Source organism: Pituophis catenifer, unplaced genomic scaffold (assembly GCF_029215685.1).
Source record: "Pituophis catenifer annectens isolate HBS135680 unplaced genomic scaffold, rPitCat1.0.hap2 SCAF_2, whole genome shotgun sequence".
Classification (NCBI taxonomy): domain Eukaryota; kingdom Metazoa; phylum Chordata; class Lepidosauria; order Squamata; family Colubridae; genus Pituophis; species Pituophis catenifer.
In genome coordinates this window covers 38,968,251-38,988,549 of record NW_027256882.1, presented here as the reverse complement: position 1 = coordinate 38,988,549, position 20,299 = coordinate 38,968,251, and the positions used below count along the sequence as shown (strand labels likewise).

Here is a 20,299-nt window from a genome sequence, read left to right as displayed (position 1 = left end):
CCTAGTTGCTCTTCTTTGCACTTTTCCAAAGTCTCAACATCTGTTTTGTAATGTTTTTACAAATAAAATTTGTAACAATAAAAATTGTTACAAAATAAATATAAAAAATTTTATTTTATAAAAATAAAAAAACAATAAAAACAATTACAAAATTTTTATTTTTTTTGGTAATTTAAAGGTTTTTAAGCTCTCACTTCCTTCTCCTTGGCAATTCTGTTGTCCACTCTCTACCTCAGGTGACAAGAGGTAGATCAAGCCTGAGGTTCAGGAAACTGGACTCCAAAGGCAATTCTTGATGCAGATGTAAACAAGGGCTGGCCTTCCAAGCTATTGCTGAACTACAACTCCCAGTTTCCCTCACGATGGGCCACGCTTCCCAAGGGAGGTTGGGAGATGAAATTCAAGAAGGAATGGAATGCCACAGGGGCAACATCCTTGTAGGCAATTGCTCCCAAAATTGCTCGTCACTGCATCGTTTCTAGCTGGTCATTATAACAACTATTATTTAACACATGCAGAATTGGTGAATTGTTTCTAAATTTCCTTTACCCTTGCCCAGCTTCGATGGGGATCCAGAGATGCTGGCGTTCTTCCTGAACAAGGTATGGGCCCACCTGGGCCAGTATGCACTGGCCTACCCTATTGTGTGTCACGTCTTTCCAGAATACAGGTAGTCTTTGTTTAGTGACCATTCGCAGTTATGATGGACCCCTCACTTCCCCCCAAAAAAACTAATTACAATCAAGTGTCCAACAGCTGCCCATATCCTCAGTCACATGACCGCATTTCGAGCACTTGGTAACTGGCTCATCTTTACAGTCAGTTGCAGTATTCCAGCCATATGATCACAATTTACTATTATTATTATTTGCCAGTTTCAGCCTTTTTGGCAGCCTTTTCCACCAAAAACACCCAATCTTAGTTACTTGCGAAGCCATGTCCGACCCATCACAACCCCATGGACAACATTCCTCCAGGCCTTCCTGTCCTCTACCATCCTCTTGAGTCTATTTAAGCTCACGCCTACTGCTTCAGTGACTCCATCCAGCCACCTCGTTCTCTGCCGTCCCCTTCTTCTTTTGCCCTCAATCTTTCCCAGCATTAGGCTTTTCTCCAGTGAGTCCTTCCTTCTCATTAGGTGGCCAAAGTATTTGAGTTTCATCTTCAGGATCTGGCCTTCTAAAGAGCAGTCAGGGTTGATCTCTTCTAGGATTGACCGGTTTGATTGCCTTGCAGTCCAAGGGACTCACAGGAGTCTTCTCCAGCACCATAGTTCAAAGGCCTCAATTCTTTGGTGCTCAGCCTTTCTTATGGTCCAACTTTCACAACACCCATAGGAATACATTAATTTGTTTAAATGACCGCCATTTTCACTTAATGACTATGGCTTTGGATTAAATGTCCACTAAAAAATAAAAGTCATAAAACTGGATCCGGTCATGTGGTGTTTTGATTTATGACCATCATGACTTACCGTGGAAATTCCAGATTTCGTTACATTTGTAAGTTGAAGGCTACCTTGTATGAGCAGAAACATAGGCCAACTATATGAACCTCAGACAGAAGTTTCTTAATTGAGGAACAGGACTTCCAGTGCTTTAAGCAAATTAAACACCAGACTCTACATATAGAGGCCACATTTGCTGAAATGCTCTTAATTATATTTCTGAAAATCCAGGATTCCTGCCAACCCACAAACAAACATCTTCCCTTCCTCTATAATTTTCTTCTTTTCCCAGACTGCTTTCTAAGAAAACTTGGAAAGGTTCAACTATGCAAAGACATTTTTTAAGAGCGTATTAGAAACAAAAGGATGGGGTCTGAACAAACCTCACATGCTATAAATACAAATAATTTCTCCCCCATTCTGGGACATTCCCCTTCTAGAAAAGAGTTGTCAGATACAGCTGCTTTAGAATACAGGTAGTCCTTGACTTACAACAGCTCATTTAGTGACCAAAGTCACAATGGCACTGAAAAAAGTGACTTATGACCCTGTTTTCACACTTACAACGGTTGTGGCATCCCCATGGTCACATGATCAAAATGAGGACACTTAGCGATTGATTCATATTTATGACAGGTGCAGCGCCCCAGGAACACGTGATCTGCTTTTGTGACCTTCTGACAAAGTCAGTGGGGAAGCCAGATTCACTCAACAACCGTGTTACTAATTTAACAACTGCAGTGATTCACTTAACAACTGTGGCAAGAAAATGGAGCAAAATTCATTTAATAACAGTCTCTCTTTGCAAAAGAAATTTTGGGCTCCATTGTATAAGGATTATCTATATTGTGATCTTGAGAAAATGTGATCAGATCCTAAAAAATTATTCAGGAATGTTCAGGTACAATCAATGAAAGGAAGATAAGCAAATGAGAGATTTGGGGCAAGTGCAAAGAGATTAAACTGATTAAAAACAATAGATCACGATCCAAATTCAATGCAAGTAATGCAATCTAAAAGAATGTACATTCCCCTTTTTCACCCTGTCGTCGAGGTTAGCCCTGGACAACAAATTCCATCATGGAAAAATCTCCTCTCGTTGGAAAAGAGACTCACCATTCCTGAATTGACGTTTGGTGGGTAAAAAAGATGGACTGAAGTCAAATGCCTGAGTGGGCTCCTCTTCTAGAGCACAATCGGAATCAGATACTTGGGGAGTGGAAGAAAGAAATCCATATTATAATAAGTCATGGGAAAGAAAGAACTGTTCTGGAGCAGGGGTGTCAAACTCAAGGCCTGGGGGCCAGATCCGCAGGATCTTAGATCTGGCCCATGGGGTCACAGTGCAGCCCATAGTGCCGTGATGGCGAACCTATGGCACACATGCCACAGATGGCACGTGGAGCCATATCGGTGGGCACTCGAGTGTTGCCCTATCTCAGCTCCAGCGCGCATGCATGCGCTGGCCAGCTGATTTTTGGGGCCTTCCGGTCCTACCAGAAGCCGGGAAATGGGCCTTTTCCGGCCTCCGGGCGGGTGGGGGGGGGGAGAATGCTGTTTTCACCCTCCCCAGGCTCCAAGAAAGCCTCTGGCGCCTGGGGAGGGTGAAAAACAGGCCTACCATGCCATCATGTGCCAAAAGTGGGGGGAGCGCAGGTGGGGTCACATGCACATGCGCGAGGGGGTGGGGTGCAATGAATTATGGGTGTGGGCCCGCACACGCACGACCACCCCGCATTCCCCCCTCTTTTGGCACGCGACAGCAAAAAGGTTAGCCATCACTGCCATAATGCCTCTGCCAGAGAAAATGGAGCTCTGTTTTCTCTGGCAGAGGGTTGCAGGAGGCCATCGCAGCCAAAAATGGAGCTTGGGAGCCTGTTTTCGCTGGAAGAGCACTCGGGCCATCACAGGCGCAACCGTCACCGACATGAGTGACATCGAGCTGGCCACGCCCACCCCAGCCCCCCCAAGGTCAAACACAACCCTGATGCGGCCCTCAATGAAATCGAATTTGACACCCCTGTTCTGGAGGATCGGGCTAGGGGTCCATCTAATCTAGAATTCTGTGTCATGCATCGGCCAACCAGGTATATTCCAGAAGTTCTAAATCACAAGCCAGGAAAGGGGGGAAAAAAAAAACCATCCGTTTTAAGAAAGCTAAAATAAAGAATGTAGGAGTCACTGAACCTTTTCTAACTGAGCTTCCAATTCTGTGATTTATCAACTGCCATTCAAAATGCTCCCCACGCATTCCAGAAATGCCAATGATTGTGGGGTCCTGGGTGCTCCCTGAGCTTGCTTGTTTTCAGACATTTCATTACCCAACTAGGTAACATCATCAGTATATCTCAGTGATTTTAAGGGGGTCCTTGCTACTAGGTCTCTTCTCTTCCAGATGATCCAGAAGTTCGGCAATGTTTCTTACCTGTAGCTGGGATACCGCCAGCTTTTTCAGGTCCAGATGGTATGGTTGCAGTTGGCAGGTAACACTGTGTAGCTTGCAAGGACACATCAAGCTCATCTGAAAGAAGAGAAACAGTGGAAAGAAATGCGCCATGTACATTGTGTGCTTACTCTTGAGTAAAGATGGATAAATAGCCCAAACAGTATTTCGTACATACCAGACAGTAGCAGAAAACAAGCAACTGAACAATGGAACGTCTTGAAAAACATATTTAGAACCTGCCAATCTTTGAATGAAACTCTGTTCAACAGAGGGAATGATCTGGGCGTATTTTTCTGAAGTTGTTTTGTGCACAGTATAACTTTCCAAATATTTTTCCTTTCCTTTTCTCCCTTTTTCTTGTTAACTTTAAATCCCAAAAGAACTGAATTCAGATTACATAATTACATACCCTGTTTCAGGGTTCAAAAAAAAAATATAAGTCAGGGTTTTTCAGGGAAACACGAGTAGTTACTATTAATGCATTAAAATATACCGGTAATTATTTTATAATGTGCACATCTGCCTTTCTAACTACAGGTAGTCCTCAAGTTACGACCGCAATTGAAGCCATCGAAGAAGCTTTTTCAGTTCTAACCTTGCCAGAACTGCCCTGATTTTGCCCTGGCTTGCCAGAACTGGAGAAGCTTCTCGGACGAGAAGTAAAACATTTTCAACAGGGGAAAAACCCCCCAAGTAAGTCCAGTTGCCTTTTAGAAAAAGCAGTTTTGGGACAACCATGACTTGGATGATTGGGAATCTCCATAGACATATGGAGACAACAATACTTGAAATTTCTCTCTCACTCCTCCCTTTCTCCTTACCATCGGTATTGCTCTCGTCTGCTGAATAGGATTCCTCTCTCTCTGCATCCGTATCTTCGTTGTCTTCACGAGATTTGAAGGACACTCCAATTCCCACTGTGGAAGAGTGTTCTCCTCCCGCCTGGGATCTCCCTGGGATTATTATCTGAGCGCTTTTCTCTTCTAGGGGCTTTCTTAGTAAAGATGGAACAACGTCTTCCGCGTCTGTATCGCTGTCTTGAGCCGTGGATTTATCACGACCCATGGATGTCACTTCCGCATCAGTATCACTGTCCTTGTCTTGTCCAGGTGAAGGTTTTTCCAGAGATCCAATATCCGGATCCCCCAAACGGCTCACTCTACTTCCTTTACTGGACTCTGCACCGGAGACTTGTTGGCTCTTCGTTGATTCCACATCTGGATTACCTGCCTCCTCTTCCCCATCTGTATCACTACCTAGAATGAGCATGGGAAGGTTGTGTTGCATAGCATTTGACGAGGGCTCCTTCTTGTCGAAGTCCCTAGGAGATTGGTCACCAACTGCATAACTCATCTCGAGTTCAACATCAGGATTTTTTGTCAACCCAACCACATCACCGTGTCTCTCACCGACACTATGACCTGCTGGTATAATCCTCTTGAGGGGAACATCTTTCATGTCTGTGCTGCTCTCCTTACCACTTGAAGAACAGGTCCTTTGAGGAGAAGTATCTTCTGAATTCTCCAGCTGGGGTTTAATCGCTTCCTCCTTGGTATCATCACCATTACTGTGTCCACCAGCTCCATGGTTCTTGGCCCTACCTGGAATCTCTCCCTTGACAGACAAGTCTTCCACATCTGTGTCAACATCTTCACTGTCACTGTGTCCACCAACTACACGGTCCTTGGTCCTACTTAGAGTCTTTCCCTTGGCAGATGAATCTTCCACATCTGTGTCAACATCTTCACTGTCACTGTGTCCACCAACTACACGGTTCTTGGTCCTACTTAGAGTCTTTCCCTTGGCAGATGAGTCTTCCACATCTGTGTCAACATCTTCACTGTCACTGTGTCCACCAACTACACGATTCTTGGTCCTACTTAGAGTCTTTCCCTTGACAGATGAATCTTCCACATCTGTGTCAACATCTTCATGGGCAGTGGGAGGCAGGGCATTCACACCGCTTTCTGGATTATCCAAATCTTCCTCCACATCTGTGTCCTCATCCTTTTTCCCGCCAAGTTGGACGTTGTCTACATTGTCTTCCAACTGTTTGCAGTCACCTTCTTTTGGGGGAACAGGCTCATGTTTTCCTGGACAAACAACGCTTGGATTTTCCACTTCTGCTTCCACATCGGTGTCATCCTCTTCTTTTTCCATAGAAGTAGAGGGGAGCTTTAATCTGAATACAGCTGGGCTTTCCACGGTCTCCTCCGCATCCGTATCACTGCCCAGCTCCATTGAGGTTTGGGGACAACGGACAACTGGAGCCACCACTGAAGACTCATTCAGATCAGTGTCAGGGTCCACTTCTGTGCCCCTATCCCTTTTTTCCGGGTCCAATGAGGCTGGCGCTTCAGAGATGCCACCCATTTGGTTTTCATCCTCTACATCTGTATCGCTGTCCAAACGAAAGCCTTCCACCAGGCCATGTTCTGCAGCTGTGGATTCTCCACGGTCTTCTCTGTTGGAGGAAGGACTACCACCATTCTCTACGGGGCTCCGCTCAGCCTCCTGGCTCTCAAAGGAAAGGCGCAGAGCAGGGCAGAGTGGGCCATCGACCGAAGGGTCTCCAGTTTCATCATCACTTGAGAAACAAACAGAAAGCAGAACAATTTAAGCTCACGGTAATTAACTGGAGTTGTCTACATTGCTATCTAGAACTATTCTAATTAGAAAAATACAGGTAGTCCTCAACTTATAACAATAGCACTTAGACTTACATACCGCTTCATGGTGCTTTTACAGCCCTCTCTAAGTGGTTTACACAGTCAGCATGTTTCACCCAACAATCTTGGTCCTCATTTTACCCACCTCGGAAGGATGGAAGGCTGAGTCAATCTTGAGCCAGTCAGGATTGAACTGCTGGCAATGAGCAGAGTCAGCCTGCAATACTACATTCTAACCACTACGCCACCACGGCTCTTATAACTCTACAACTGGGACCAGAAAAATGTATCGATAAGCGTTGAGATCATTAAGCGAGGCATCACATGACCACTCTCAATTTTATGACTTTCGTTGCAATCGTTAATATAATCACCACCGTCGTTAAGCAAAACCAACTTCGTTTCTCCCATTGACTTTGTTTGTTGGAAGCTGGCTGGAACGGTCACAAATCACAATCAATGACCACAGGAAGCTGCCGTTGTCATAAGTGTGAGCCAGTCGCCAAGCACCCAAATCATGATCGCGTGACAGTGGGGGCGGTGCAACACTCACAACTTTGAGGATGCGCTGTACGTCACGTTTTTCAGTAACTTCAAACTGGTTTTAAATGAACGGTCATAAGTCAAGGACAACCTGTATTAATTGAACTGTACTCCCAATCTGGTATCCATTTGATGGGGTGGACTACATACAATACCTGGTATCCCATATTTAAACAGTTAAACAAATATCCAAAATAGTTTTCTTATTTTTTTTAAAGAGTGTCTCATTTGTTTTTAGTAGGGACTAAACAGTGATGGTGAACCTTTTCGGCACCAAGTGCCAAAAAGGAAGCACTTCGTGCACCCGCAAACTCATCAGGGCCACAACCCGGAAGAGGAGTTGCCCAGGGGCCATGCGCGCGCCAGCTAAGGTACTTCCAGTTTCCGGTGCACGCATGGGTGCCGGTCAGCAAGTTTTCCGGTTACTGCCGTGCATGTATATGGGCAGATCAGCTGGCCGGTGCGCATGCTCACACCAGAAAACGGAAGACCAGATCTTCCAGTTTCCGGCAGTGCCGCACGCACAAAGTCCAGCTGATCATCGCATGCACATAAGTGCCAGAAACCCAGAAGAGGAACAGGCGATGCCACACGTGCCAGGTAACATGGCCCCACGTGCCACTTTGGACACACATGCCACAGGTTCGCCTGTTGTGGTCCACCAGCAGCCTGAGGAGCTGGCAGCGGAGTCGGAGAGCGATGAGGCTGAGGTAGAACATGGGCCAGTCCTGGAGGCTGGGGAAGGTCCAGATGAGGACTCTGCATCGGAGGCAGAGATGGGGCCAGGGCCATCGGGGAGTGATGTGAGGACTCCGGAGCCTCCAGCGGCTGACAGTAGAGAGGCAGAGGAACAGGAGGAGCCTGTTCCTAGTGCACCTATGAGAAGAGCTGCCAGAAGGCAAGAGCAGCTAAAGCAAAGAGGACGACTTGGGAGTAGGGCCAAGAGATGATTGGCCCCTCCCATAAGGCTTAAAAGACCAGCAACGGCTCTTGGGCTCTTTGTCAGAAAACAACGTTGATAGACTTTCAAGAACTTGTCTTGCTGCACTTAGTGTCTTCTGCACTGACTTAGTGTCAGTGTCTTCTGCTTTTGAACTTTAGCCAAGAGAAACCTTTGGCAGTTTGCCTAATTATACCACGGTTGGTGATTAGACTGAAGAATTTGTGTTAAGAAGAATTTGTTTTAATTTAGTTTGGACTACGCTGAGAATGAGTTACTTCTCAGCTGTTCTAATAAAGTCTGTTTGTTTTGGAACTGTTGGCATCTAATACTACCTACTTGGGCCTGGGTCACAACATCGTGATCACAGGACTAAGATAACAAGATCTCCACCTTCTGATGATTGAAAAGCAGATACTTTTTCTAAGATACCACTTGTTCCCTGCATGGACTATAAATATTTTATATATTTCATGTGAAATACTTCTGCTCTTATACATAGCAACTATTGTCCCAAAGGTGCTTCTTTTCCCCTTTTTTTCCAAGATGCAACTGGACTTTCTGTTTTTTCTTTGAAGACATTTCACCTCATCCAAGGTGTAAGTAATAGGTGTAAGTAAAGATTCCTGACTCTAGGGGGCAATGCTGATCTATTTCTTAGTGAAGGGAGCCAACTTTGTCCAAGGACACTTACATGATCATGACACAGAACACTGTTATCTTCCTACCAAAATGGTACCTATTTATCTACTCGCATTGCCATGCTTTCGAATTGCTAGGTGGTCAGGAGAAGCTGGGGCAAGAACGAGACCTCACCCCATCAGCCATCGGCGCTCGGACCCCGAGGCTGTCAGCTTTCCAGCTGACAAGCTCGGCACCTTTAATTGCCTTTGATCATCTTTAATTGTCTTTAATCACTGAACTGTTGCACTCCCCCAATACAATAAGTTTATCTGCCCATGTTTCCTGTCTGACTACCTGGTTAGGTTGACACCATCTGGATGCACCAAGGATGCTCATAAGCCATGTGACTGGAGGGCAAAAGTTCCCATTTGCTGTTGCTACCTAGTAACTACCTTAAAGACCGGCTCCCTTTGGTACAGGAGGCTGGAAACAGCCATAAATAAACCACTGATAACTTAATCCTTCTTAAACTTTCCCAATCCTCTTTAAAGGCATTTAAATTGGTTGCCATCATCACAACTCCTACCAGCAAAGCCTACAACTAACTCAGCACTATAGATTCCAAATCTTCCTGCATTTAGTTATCCTTGGTTTTATTGACCTACAAGCAGTGGTGGGATTCATCCAGTTCATCCAGGGAGAACCGGTTGTTAACTTGCTGAGCAGTTTGGCAAACTGGTTGTTGGAAGAAATCATTAGTGCAGAGAACCCGTTGTTAAATTACTTGAATCCCACCACTGCCTACAAGGCACCCGCGACCCACTGAGTAATCATTTACAAGGTATTTCCTTACCAGATTCTCAAATGAGTGCCTTCCACAACGGCAGAGATTCTAACTTACAGGCAGTCCTTGACTTACGACAGTTCACAATTGAATCCCAAATCCCCACTGCTAAGCAAGACTGTTGTTAAGTGAGTTTTGACCCATTTTATGACCTTTCTTGCCACGGTTGTTAAGAGAATCACTATAGTTGTTAAGTTGGTCACCCAGTTGTTAAGTGTCCCAAAAGTGCTTTTTCAAAAGGCAACTGGACTTCCTGAAAAAGTGGAAAAGTGGATTTTGCCTCTTGAAAAAACCTTTGGGACAACCATGACCTGGATGACTGAGAATCTCCATAGACATTTAGTTGTTAAGTGAATCTGACTTCCCCATTTGTCAGAAGATTGCAGAAGCTGATCACATGACCCTGGGGCATTGCAATCATGATAAATACAAACCAGTTCCAACTTGTTTCCCCTTCCAACTTGTTATTCTATGTTCTTTGTTCAAGTGTGTTGTGTGAACCCAACCAACTGCTATTTAGTCCCTAAATAATGGTTGTAACAAACCATAATTTAACCAAATGCATGACTCTTGCCTTACACTCCTTTTGAAAAATGCAAAAATATTCCAGGTTTTAACCCGGAGGAATTTGTTACATGACTTACCTTTCAGGCACCACAGTAGCTGAAGGAGAGGAGACACCAAAGGAAGCCAAACTCACTTGTCCTTCTCCTGAGCCATTTTTGTTAGAGCAATCGGGCTCTGTTGATAAAGATGGAAATAAGAAATATCAGCATTAAAGCATTTTCTTTCTTTTTTTTTTCACTTTAACTGTGTTCAAAGCAGTGACTGTGGGGAAAAAATGCAGGAAAATGTTCCATGGGAAAATTTCATCCGACATCAATTGCCTTTCTATACATATTTCTTAAATTTATTGGGAAAACGCACATTAATTGATCTCTAAACAGCATCTTCTCCGGTTAAGAGATTAATTTGAGTGAATGTATAAGGCTGCCCATCTCTCAAATATAAGACCTTGACTTATGACCGTAACTTGAGCTTGCCAATTACAGCCTTAAGTCGTGACCTTTGTAAAGCAGGACATCATGTGACTGGCCCTTTATTTTGCCATATGCTAAATAATGTGACTGACCTCGAGGCCTCTCATTTGTGGAGTGCCGCAGGGATCGGTCCTCTTGCCCCTTCTGTTCAACATTTATGTGAAGCCGCTGGGCGAGATCATCCATGGCTTCGGGGTGAGATACCATCAGTACGCTAATGACACCCAGCTGTACATCTCCACCCCAGGCCACCCCAACAATGCCCTTGAAGTGATGTCCCAGTGCCTGGAGGCTGTGCGGATCTGGATGGGGAGGAACAGGCTCAAACTCAACCCTTCCAAGACTGAGTGGCTGTGGTTCCCGGCATCCCGATATAATCAGTTGACTCCATCACTGACTATTGGGGGTGAGTCTTTGGCCCCCACAGAAAGGGCACGCAATCTGGGAGTCCTCCTGGATATGCAGCTGTCCTTGGAGGAACATCTGACGGCTGTAACCAGGGGGGCCTTTTGTCAGGTTCGCCTGATTCGCCAGTTGCGGCCCTTTCTTGATCGGGATTCCCTGTGCACAGTCACTCACGCCCTCGTCACCTCTCGCCTTGACTACTGCAACGCTCTCTACATGGGGCTCCCCTTGAAGAGCACCCGGAGGCTCCAACTGGTCCAGAATGCAGCAGCGCGGGTAGTGACGGGAGCAGCATGGCGCTCCCATGTAACACCGCTCCTGTGCGAGCTAAACTGGCTCCCGGTGGTCTTCCGGGTGCGCTTCAAGGTGTTGGTCATCACCTTTAAAGCGCTCCATGGCATAGGACCTAGCTATCTTCGAGACCGCCTGCTGCTACCGACGACCTCCCATCGACCCGTGCACTCCCATAGAGAGGGCCTCCTCAGGGTGCCATCAGCCAAATAATGTAGGCTGGTGACCCCCAGGGGGAGAGCCTTCTCTGTGGGGGCACCTACCCTCTGGAATCAGTTGCCCCCAGAGATAAGGAGAATCCAAGACCTCAGTGCCTTCCGCCGTGCCCTTAAAACCCACTTTTTCCAGCAAGCCGGGCTGGCTTAAGAAGAAATTTTTAAAAGTTTTAAATTGGTTTGTGATTTTTAATTTTTGGGCCAAATTTATATATATATTAATTGTTTTTTAATATTTGTATTTCATGTTCTTAATTCTGGCTGTACACCGCCCTGAGTCCTCAGGGAGAAGGGCGGTATATAAATTGGAAATAAAATAAAATAAAATAAATTTTACAACCTGTTTTGTAGCAGTCGTGGTGGTGCAGTGGTTAGAGTGCAGTACTGCAGGCTACTTCTGCTGACTGCTGGCTGGCTGCAATTTGGCAGTTCGAATCTCACCAGGCTCATAGTTGACTCAGCCTTCCATCCTTCCAAGGTGGGTAAAATGAGGACCCAGATTGTTGGGGGGGCGATATACTGACTCTATAAAACCGCTTGGAGAGGCTGGAAAGCACTGTGAAGCGGTATATAAGTCTAAGTGCTATTGCTAGTCACAAAGGAAACACTGTGGTCATAAAGCAAACCCATTTGTTCACTGTGAGGTGTTGTTTTGTTTTGTTTTTTGCTGGAAACAGAGGTAGCAATAGCACTTAGACTTATATAGCGCTTCATAGTTGTCAAGTTTCCGAAAGATGCCCTAATTAATTCATGAGCCATGATCCAAACTTCAAAGGAAATATAGTCATTTATTAGGAGCAACATTCCGGCAATACTTGGATGCAGTTAGGACTGATCCTACGTAGATTTATGTTCCCCTATGACCCTGTCTCTCCCCTCCTCTCTGGCCATGTCATAAATCACATTCTACAATTAACCACTTTGGCTGGCTGTGAAACCTAACACCCTCCTTCTGATTGCGGTCAGAAAGAATGTATGGAATTCACTTCAGTTCTCCCTCCCTCCTGCTCATGGCAACTTGGAAGCTTTGCAAGTTGACAATAGTGCTTTATAGCCCTCTCTAAGCGGTTTACAGAGTCAGCCTATTGCCCCCCAAAACTCTGGGTCCTCCTTTTACCCACCTCGGAAGGATGGAAGGCTGAGTCAACCTTGAGCCTGGTGAGATTCGATCTGCCAAACTGCTGGCAGCCAGTGATCAGCCGAAGTAGCCTGCAGTACTGTACCAAGTAAATACCGCTTTTCAGCAACGTCATAAATTGCAGTCAAGTGACCATGTGACATTGCTAATAGCCACAAATGTGGGTTGGTTGCTGAACACCCCAAATGTGGTCACGTGGCTTCGGAGGAGGAGTGGGCAACCATTGTAAACTTTGGAACCAGGTCGTAAGTACCTTTTCGGGAATCCGTTGTAACTTCAAACAGTTGCTAAGTGACTGGTTGTAAGTCAAGGACTACCTGTATGCTTTATATTTTCATTATCTTATATTTTAATCAATCACGAACGGGAGTGAAATAGAGAAGACACAAAGTGTCACAAACTTTGCCGTCCCTCCCGGGAAACCTTTCCAACTCAATTTTCAAATGTAATTCACAAATATTAGGAACTTCTTGTATTATTCTAAAGGACGGAATGACAACATGGAAGCCTGGATTCTCAGAAAGAGGATTTATGAGTCAATCATACAATCGGGGTTTTTTTTGTTTTTTTTTTTTGCTCCCCGAAGAATCAAAGCATACCTTCGTATTCAAAGACCTGGTTATTTTAGTTGAGGAATTTAACACAGGTAGTCCTCGACTTGCGACCACAATTGAGCCCCAAATTTCTGCTGCTAAGCGAGACAGTTGTTAAGTGGCTTTTGCCCATTTTATGACCTTTCTTGCCAGAGTTGTTAGTAACATGGTCGTTAAGTGAACCTGGCTTCCCCATTGCCCTTGTCAGAAGGTCACAAAAGGGGATCACATGGACACACGCACACCTCGGGACATTGCAACCGTCATAAATACGAACCAGTTGTCAAGCATCCAAATGTAAATTATGTGACCATGGGGATGCTGCAATGGTCATAAGTGTGGAGAAAGGTCACAGGTCACTGTTTTCAGTGTCGCCGTAACTTTGGCCAGTCATTAAACAAAGAGTTGCGAGTCAAGGAATACCTATAGTACAAGTCCTGCAGTTGTGTTGTGGCCCGTCAGCGGCCTGTGCAGCTAGTAGCTGATTCCGACAGCGAGGAGGCTGGTGTGGTGCTGCGCCAACAGCCTTTGCAGCTGGCACTCGAGTCAGACAATGAGGAGGCTGGAGAAGATGTGGTGCCAGAGGCGGGGATTCAGCCAGGGCCTTCAGAACCTCCAGAAGCTCCCATAAGTGAAGAGGAAGAAGAGGGGGAGCCTCTTCTCGCTGCACGGGAGCGCAAAGCTGCCAAAAGGCAGGAGTGGTGCCTCAGGAGGAGGTCTCCTCGAGAGTAAGGCTTGGGGCTAATTGGCCACTCCCTTAGCCTATTTAAGGAAGGACGATGACTGAGGCAATTTGCAGGGAACAACTTTGTTAACATTCCTTCGCATCTTGATCTTAGTTCTCTTATCAGTTTCCTGCAAATTGCTTCTGGGCATTCTGCCAACCATAGTAAGATTACGATTATTTATTCTTTGGATTCTTGTAGGCTGTTAATAAAATTAATTAACAGACTTTCTTTGTAAAAGACTGGTTTATAGTAAACTAAGGTTTGTATAGACTTTGTGTGTAATGCGTTCCTTGGGGTCCGTAGCTGGGGCAGAACAAGTTGCCAGAGCAAAAGTCACAGTCTGAACACAGATTCCTTACCATCTTTTGATGTGTGGTGCAGGTAGCTTCCTCTCCCATTCATCACTTCCTCCCCTTCCTCTTCCTTGTCAGAATCCTGGACCAAAACTTGCCCAAAGCCTATTCTCCTGCCCGGCGCAGGCGTTTCCTCAATGGCCAGCGCACTGGCCTCCACTCTTCCCTGGGTCGGCGGCACCACCATGGAGTCGTCGTGGGAGTCACAATCGATATCCGGGACCAGGATGAAGTACTGGCATCCCACATCCCCAAAGAGCAAGGTGTCCCCATCCTGGAGGCTGTACCGGACCTGCGGGACCAAGTTCATCCTCTGGCGCCGAGTCCGGTTCAAGCTGCCCTGATCGTACAAAAGGTGGGGCCCGTGGGAGGAGGGCACCTCGATCACCGCGTGCGTTTTGGAAACAGAATTAGCAGGCAAGCAGACGTGACAGCTTTCCAAGCGACCAATGGTGTTCTCGCCAGGGTAGATCCAGAAATCTAGAAAGAGAAAATATTATATGAAAAAAATCTTTCTTTTACTTCCAGGCAGACGTGTCAAACAAAAAATTCAAGATGACAGCCACAACGATGTGACCAAAGGCCCACGCCTTTTAAAACTGCATCTCAATGAACGTAAACAGGGGGCGGGCTTTGATTTGATTCCCCTCCATGCCGATATCCCTACTTTCGTGGTTGCCCCATTGGCATCCTACAGTCTCAAGAGACTATGGTATCGTGCTCTGGAAAGAGGTCCTAAAACAGCATCTGGTGTGACTAAAAAGGCCAATTTGAGAGTGGCAATCCCTTCCACACTGCGGGCAGATACATTCTGTCCCCTGCCCAACCCCCGGATGGTTCCGGGACTGCCTCTTTGCCTCAGCCTGCCGAACAAGTGTCTCTTCAAATTGGAGAAGGCCATGCTGTGTCTTTAGCCTCTAAGCTGAACGATCGGAGGTCAAGGTTTCCCAGTTGTTAATATCCATTCCTAGCACACACATGCACATACTATTTGAATAGGATATTTAAATAGAACAACAAATACATAAAGCAATCAGAATATAGTCATTAAAATTAAAAATACATACATACATACATACACACATACGTGTGTGTGTATGTGTGCATAGATAGGTAGATAATTTCAATTTTAATTACTTTTTATATTCTTTTATATTTGTTGTTCCATTTGAATATCCTATTCAAATATTATATTCAATACTATTTGAGTATACCACCCAGAGTCACTTTTTGGGGGAAAGGAGGGCTATATAAATGTGATTAATAAATACATATTCAAATTTTTCCCCCATCCCCAATTTAGATCCTGGTAATCTAACCAGGCTTTCATCAAGGTAGGTCAAAAGGTTTGTTCCACTGTTTAGTTATGAAATAAAAGAATGATTATAAGGAATTCCATCCTTCCTTGAATTTTTAGACTTACTCCCATTTTTGTCATTCGGTACAAAAAACGTCACAAAAGGCCAGCCATGCAGAAATGAGAGCCAGCTTGATCTAAGTCATGGTGCTAAAATAGAATCTAGGGAACCATGAGTTTTAATCTTGATTTGGGCATAGAAGTCATTTGGGTGACTTTGGGCCAGTCACTCTCCTCCCTAATACAAAGGTGGGTAGGGCAAACCATTTTATTTTATTTTATTATATTTCTATACCGCCCTTCTCCCGAAGGACTCAGGGCGGTGTACAGCCATATTAAAACAAACCCATCACAAAAATTAAAAACCGTTAAAATAAATTAAAGCAATTTGGCCGTTATTAAAACCCTTAGCTAAAACCCGTTTAAAACCAATTAAAACCCATTAAAATTAATTTATTTCGTCAGGCCAGCTTGATTGAACAATAGAGTTTTCGGAGCATGACGGAAGGCGCGGAGGTCGGGGATCCTTCTTATATCCGGGGGCAGCTCATTCCATACGGCAGGAGCCCCCACAGAGAAGGCTCTCCCCCTGGGGGTCGCCAGCCGAAAATCTCACCAAGAAAACTGCAGGCATCTGGTCAGCTTAAAGCAGGGGTCAGCAACCTGCAGCTCTGGAGCCACATGTGGCTCTTTCACCGCTCTGCTGCGGCTCCCTGTCACTCAAAATATGCGTCACAACCGCCAATGTGCGACACCCACCAGCATACGATTTATTGAGCTTTTCAACCCCCAGTAGGCCAACCATGGATAAATCCAAGAAAAGAAAAGTTTCAGAAGAAAACAGAATGTTTAATTCAACTACATAAGCTAGTTTTGTGGCCACTCAAGAAATAGTCAGGCACAGGAAGCGTTTGTGGCTCCCGGTGTTTTTTTTTTCTGTGGGAAAAAAATTTGGACCAACGGGTCCAAATGGCTCTTTAACTGTTTAAGGTTGCAGACCCCTGGCTTAAAGAATGACAATGACCAACTGTCTGCAAGGAATATAAATCCTTCCATTCCCCCACCATCCAGTCAGAGCTGAAGAAGCTTCTTGGATGAGAAGCAAAATGTCTTCAAAGAAAAAACAAGAAAGTCCAGTTGCCTCTTGAAACAAAAAGCATCTTTGGGTTCCTCAGAATGTGATTATCCACTACTAGACAATCCATGAAAAAGATATACTTGCCATATATGGAAAACAACTCTGAAACTAGTACACTCCCAGGCACCACAACAATCTATCTAAAGCAGTGGTTCCCAACCTTTTTTTGGCCATGCCCCACCTAAGCATCTCTAAAATCCTGATTGCCCCCCCCCCCCCCGGACATATAATTTTTACTATTCAAAAAGTGAACTCCTACTCACGCAGAGGAAGCCTAAAAGGCCATTAACTTGTTTTAAACAATGTTCCAAAGAACATGGCATCCATGAAAGAGAAAAATAAAAGAACGAAAGACAGTAGAAATACTGAGGAACTTAAAAAATAATAATATGAAGGGATATGAAAAAACAGCAAATAAAGTTTAAAAACATACAGAACTGAAATGCATAAATATAAAATAATTTTAATGAAAGCTTTTTGATCATATTAATTACTATACATATTAAAATAAACGTACCTAACAAATTCAAAATACAATTTGAGCTCACCTCAAGATCATATTTACAACACAATTCTATTCATGTCTACTCAGAAGTAAGTACCATTGTCTTCAATGGGGCTTAATCTCAGGAAAATGTTGTAGGATTTAGTCTACTTAGTGAGATCCTTGTGCTTAGTGGGAACACATCTGATTGGCTGGCGTGGGAACCACTGATCTAAAGGATCCCAAACAAACTCAAAAAATCCAACAGCCCAAGTACATGTTATTTCTGTGAGGGCAGATAGATAGATAAACACATCCATGAAAACTGGGAGTTGGAACACATGAAAATTCCTTCTTTTCAAACATACTAATACATTTTCATCAAGGAAGCTGTTGACATCTTACACCAAACCACATCAAAAATCCCAGAGACTTCTTAGAGTTAAAGTCAAGAGTCAACCATTTAAGAGACATTGAAATCTGTAAATGTAAATTCTCTCTATAAACCCTTTTAAGAAAGGAAGCAAGACCAAGGCCAGGAGCAAAGATCCCTAACCCTTCATTAGTTCCAATTATCACATGCCAATTAGCCAACAGCCAGATAAGCAAGGACAGGCTCCAGAGAAACAAGACCAATCAAAGAAGAAACACCTTCCCGACAAAAGAGAATATTTGTAGCTCCGGGTTGAAACGAGGGAACTTTGGTGCTCTCTGAGTTTGTTTGTTTTCTTGCAGAGATTTCATTACCCAAACTAGGTAACATCATCAAGCGCTGTCCCAAACAATGTCCCATCCCAAAAACAGTCAAGGAAGAAATAATACCCTATCAAAGCTGGTAGGGCAAGGTATCACATGTCCACATGTAAACCGCCTATAACTACTCCCCCACACCTTGATGAAGTTAGGCAGCCTGGTAATGAAACGTCTGCAAGAAGTGAAGCAAGCACAGAGAACCCATTATTCATCCAAAATAGCAACAAGCAAACATGTTGTACACAGACATTGTAACACAGCTTATTACAGACCGTGGCTTAGGAAGGGAGCACACACTCTATAGCAAAACACACTTTCATATCAATAAATATGAATCTGAAATGATCAATCAATCAGGATAGTGTTGGAAGGGAAGTTGGAGGTCATTTAATCCAACCCCCTACTCAAGCTATAGGTAAAGGGAAAGATTCCCCTCACACATATGTGCTAGTCGTTCCTGACTCTAAGGGGGCGGTGCTCATCTCCGTTTCAAAGCCGAAGAGCCAGCGCTGTCCAAAGACGTCTCCGTGGTCATGTGGCCGGCATGACTAAATGCCAAAGGCACAAAGAACGCTGTTACCTTCCCACCAAAGGTGGTCCCTATTTTTCTACCTGAATTTTTTACGTGCTTTCGAACTGGTAGGTTGGCAGAAGCTGGGACACGTAACAGGAGCTCACTCCGTTACACAGCACTAGGGAGTCGAACCGCACCTTTTGACTGACAAGCTCAGTGTCTTAGCCACTGAGCCACCGCACCCCTCAAGCTATACCTATACCATTTTAGACAAATGGCTGTCCAGTCTTGTCTTAAAACCTTCCAGTAGTTGGAGCATTCACAATTTCGCAAACAGTTCCACCGGTTAATTGTCCTCACTGTTAGGAAGTTTCTCCTTAATTCCAGGTTGCTTTCTCTCCTTGATTAGTTTCCATCCAGTGTTTCTTCTCTTGCCTTCTGGAGCGCTTTGGAGAACCTGGGACTTGCCATTCCACAAACCTGGAAGAAGCCACCAGGTCACCTGCGGCTCTAAGGAAGAAGACGCAGCTCCAGGAAGGCCCTTACCTTTCTCAGGGCCGTACTTGCTGCTCAGCAGATGCAGGCGCCCCACCGGCTTAGGGGTCTCCCTTGCAGCAGCATCAGACCCATCCGTGGAGTCGCCTTCTCCATCCCACTCCAGCAACTGAGTTTGTTCCATCCTGCAATTGAAGACAAGAAAAAAAAAAGAACTCAATTCTCCTGCAGAGTGGAAACCTGCCCCGCTCCGCTTTATTAGATCCAAATCTAATTCCCTTCCTTGCATTACTCCTTTTCCCCAATTTTGGCGATGCCCCCAATTCCTGGTGTCCCCCCCACCCCACCCCACCATCTTATATGGCAGCCAACTTTTTTTTTTTTTTTTTAAAGAGGCATGGCCCCTTTAAGCCTTAAAGCCGCAGTAGCCCTTTCCAGATTAAACTCCGGGGAAGCAGAGGAAAGGGTCCGCAGCTAAAATTAGAAAAGCCGCTGGGGGGGAAATTACCTTCCTTGCACCCCTCCTCCGGGCACCCTAAAAAGCGAAGGTGGACGATCGCTCTTTCTAGGCGCGCCACCCCTCTCTCGGCAGGAAGAGTTTTCATTCGTTTACTCCGCTGCCGTTTAAAAGCCTTCCTTCTCTTGATTGGACCATTCGAGTCCTGGGAAGACGGGAGAGTAAACGGTCCCCGCTTGTCCCAGAACCAATGAAAGACCCAGGGGAAAAAGACCATAGAAAAAGGAAGCGCCAGGCTAGAGAGTATTGTCACGCAACCCACCCCTTTGGAGGACAACCATAGAGTTGCCTTTCAAGTCTGGCCTCCCAAGTTTTCTACCATCTGTTTTTGTCTCCGCATAGCGGAAGTCGATGCCGTTCATAGGAAATAATATTGATTAATATTGCGCGAAATGCAGCGATCTAGTGGCAAAAGGCTTCGACTTGCACGCTTAAAGTAAAATTGCCAGATTTTAAAATTGCTGCAAAATCCGAACGATCGCTGGGTGGCGGCAGAGATGCTAGGTGTCCCCGGATTTTTTTCCAGCCCACAAGCAGAAGCCGTACTTTTTGCATGCAAAAATTCATTTAATTTTCTAATCAAATCCTTTTGAGAGGGGAGATCCGAGACCTCCTTAAATGAAATAATGGAGACTTTGCATTTCCCCCCCTAATTTTGTCCACCCGTTTATGTTTCCCCTGAATATGCTGCTTGCAGTTCAGTTTAAATTTATAATAAGATTAGCTAAAGCTTGTTTCTGAAGATCCCCATTTGCCTCATCATCA

At 44.9% G+C, this 20,299-nt stretch overlaps 1 protein-coding gene across 3 annotated transcripts in view; it reads right to left on the bottom strand.

Annotated features, from left to right (window-relative positions):
- Positions 1 to 19,587, bottom strand: part of MDC1 (mediator of DNA damage checkpoint 1) — a 34,135-nt gene extending 14,548 nt beyond the window's left edge. For 2 of the 3 annotated variants that reach the window (XM_070936671.1, XM_070936673.1), the window contains exons 1-7: positions 19,526 to 19,587; positions 19,069 to 19,202; positions 14,283 to 14,756; positions 10,158 to 10,254; positions 4,715 to 6,480; positions 3,873 to 3,968; positions 2,564 to 2,656 (exon numbers count right to left, since the gene is read on the bottom strand). In XM_070936671.1, coding sequence (XP_070792772.1) covers positions 2,564 to 2,656; positions 3,873 to 3,968; positions 4,715 to 6,480; positions 10,158 to 10,254; positions 14,283 to 14,756; positions 19,069 to 19,201 — 2,659 coding nt within the window. In that variant the 5' untranslated portion in view covers position 19,202; positions 19,526 to 19,587. The remainder of the gene's footprint in view (positions 1 to 2,563; positions 2,657 to 3,872; positions 3,969 to 4,714; positions 6,481 to 10,157; positions 10,255 to 14,282; positions 14,757 to 19,068; positions 19,203 to 19,525) is intronic. The other variant, XM_070936674.1, reaches the window with a different exon arrangement.
- Positions 19,588 to 20,299: the final 712 nt, after the last annotated feature.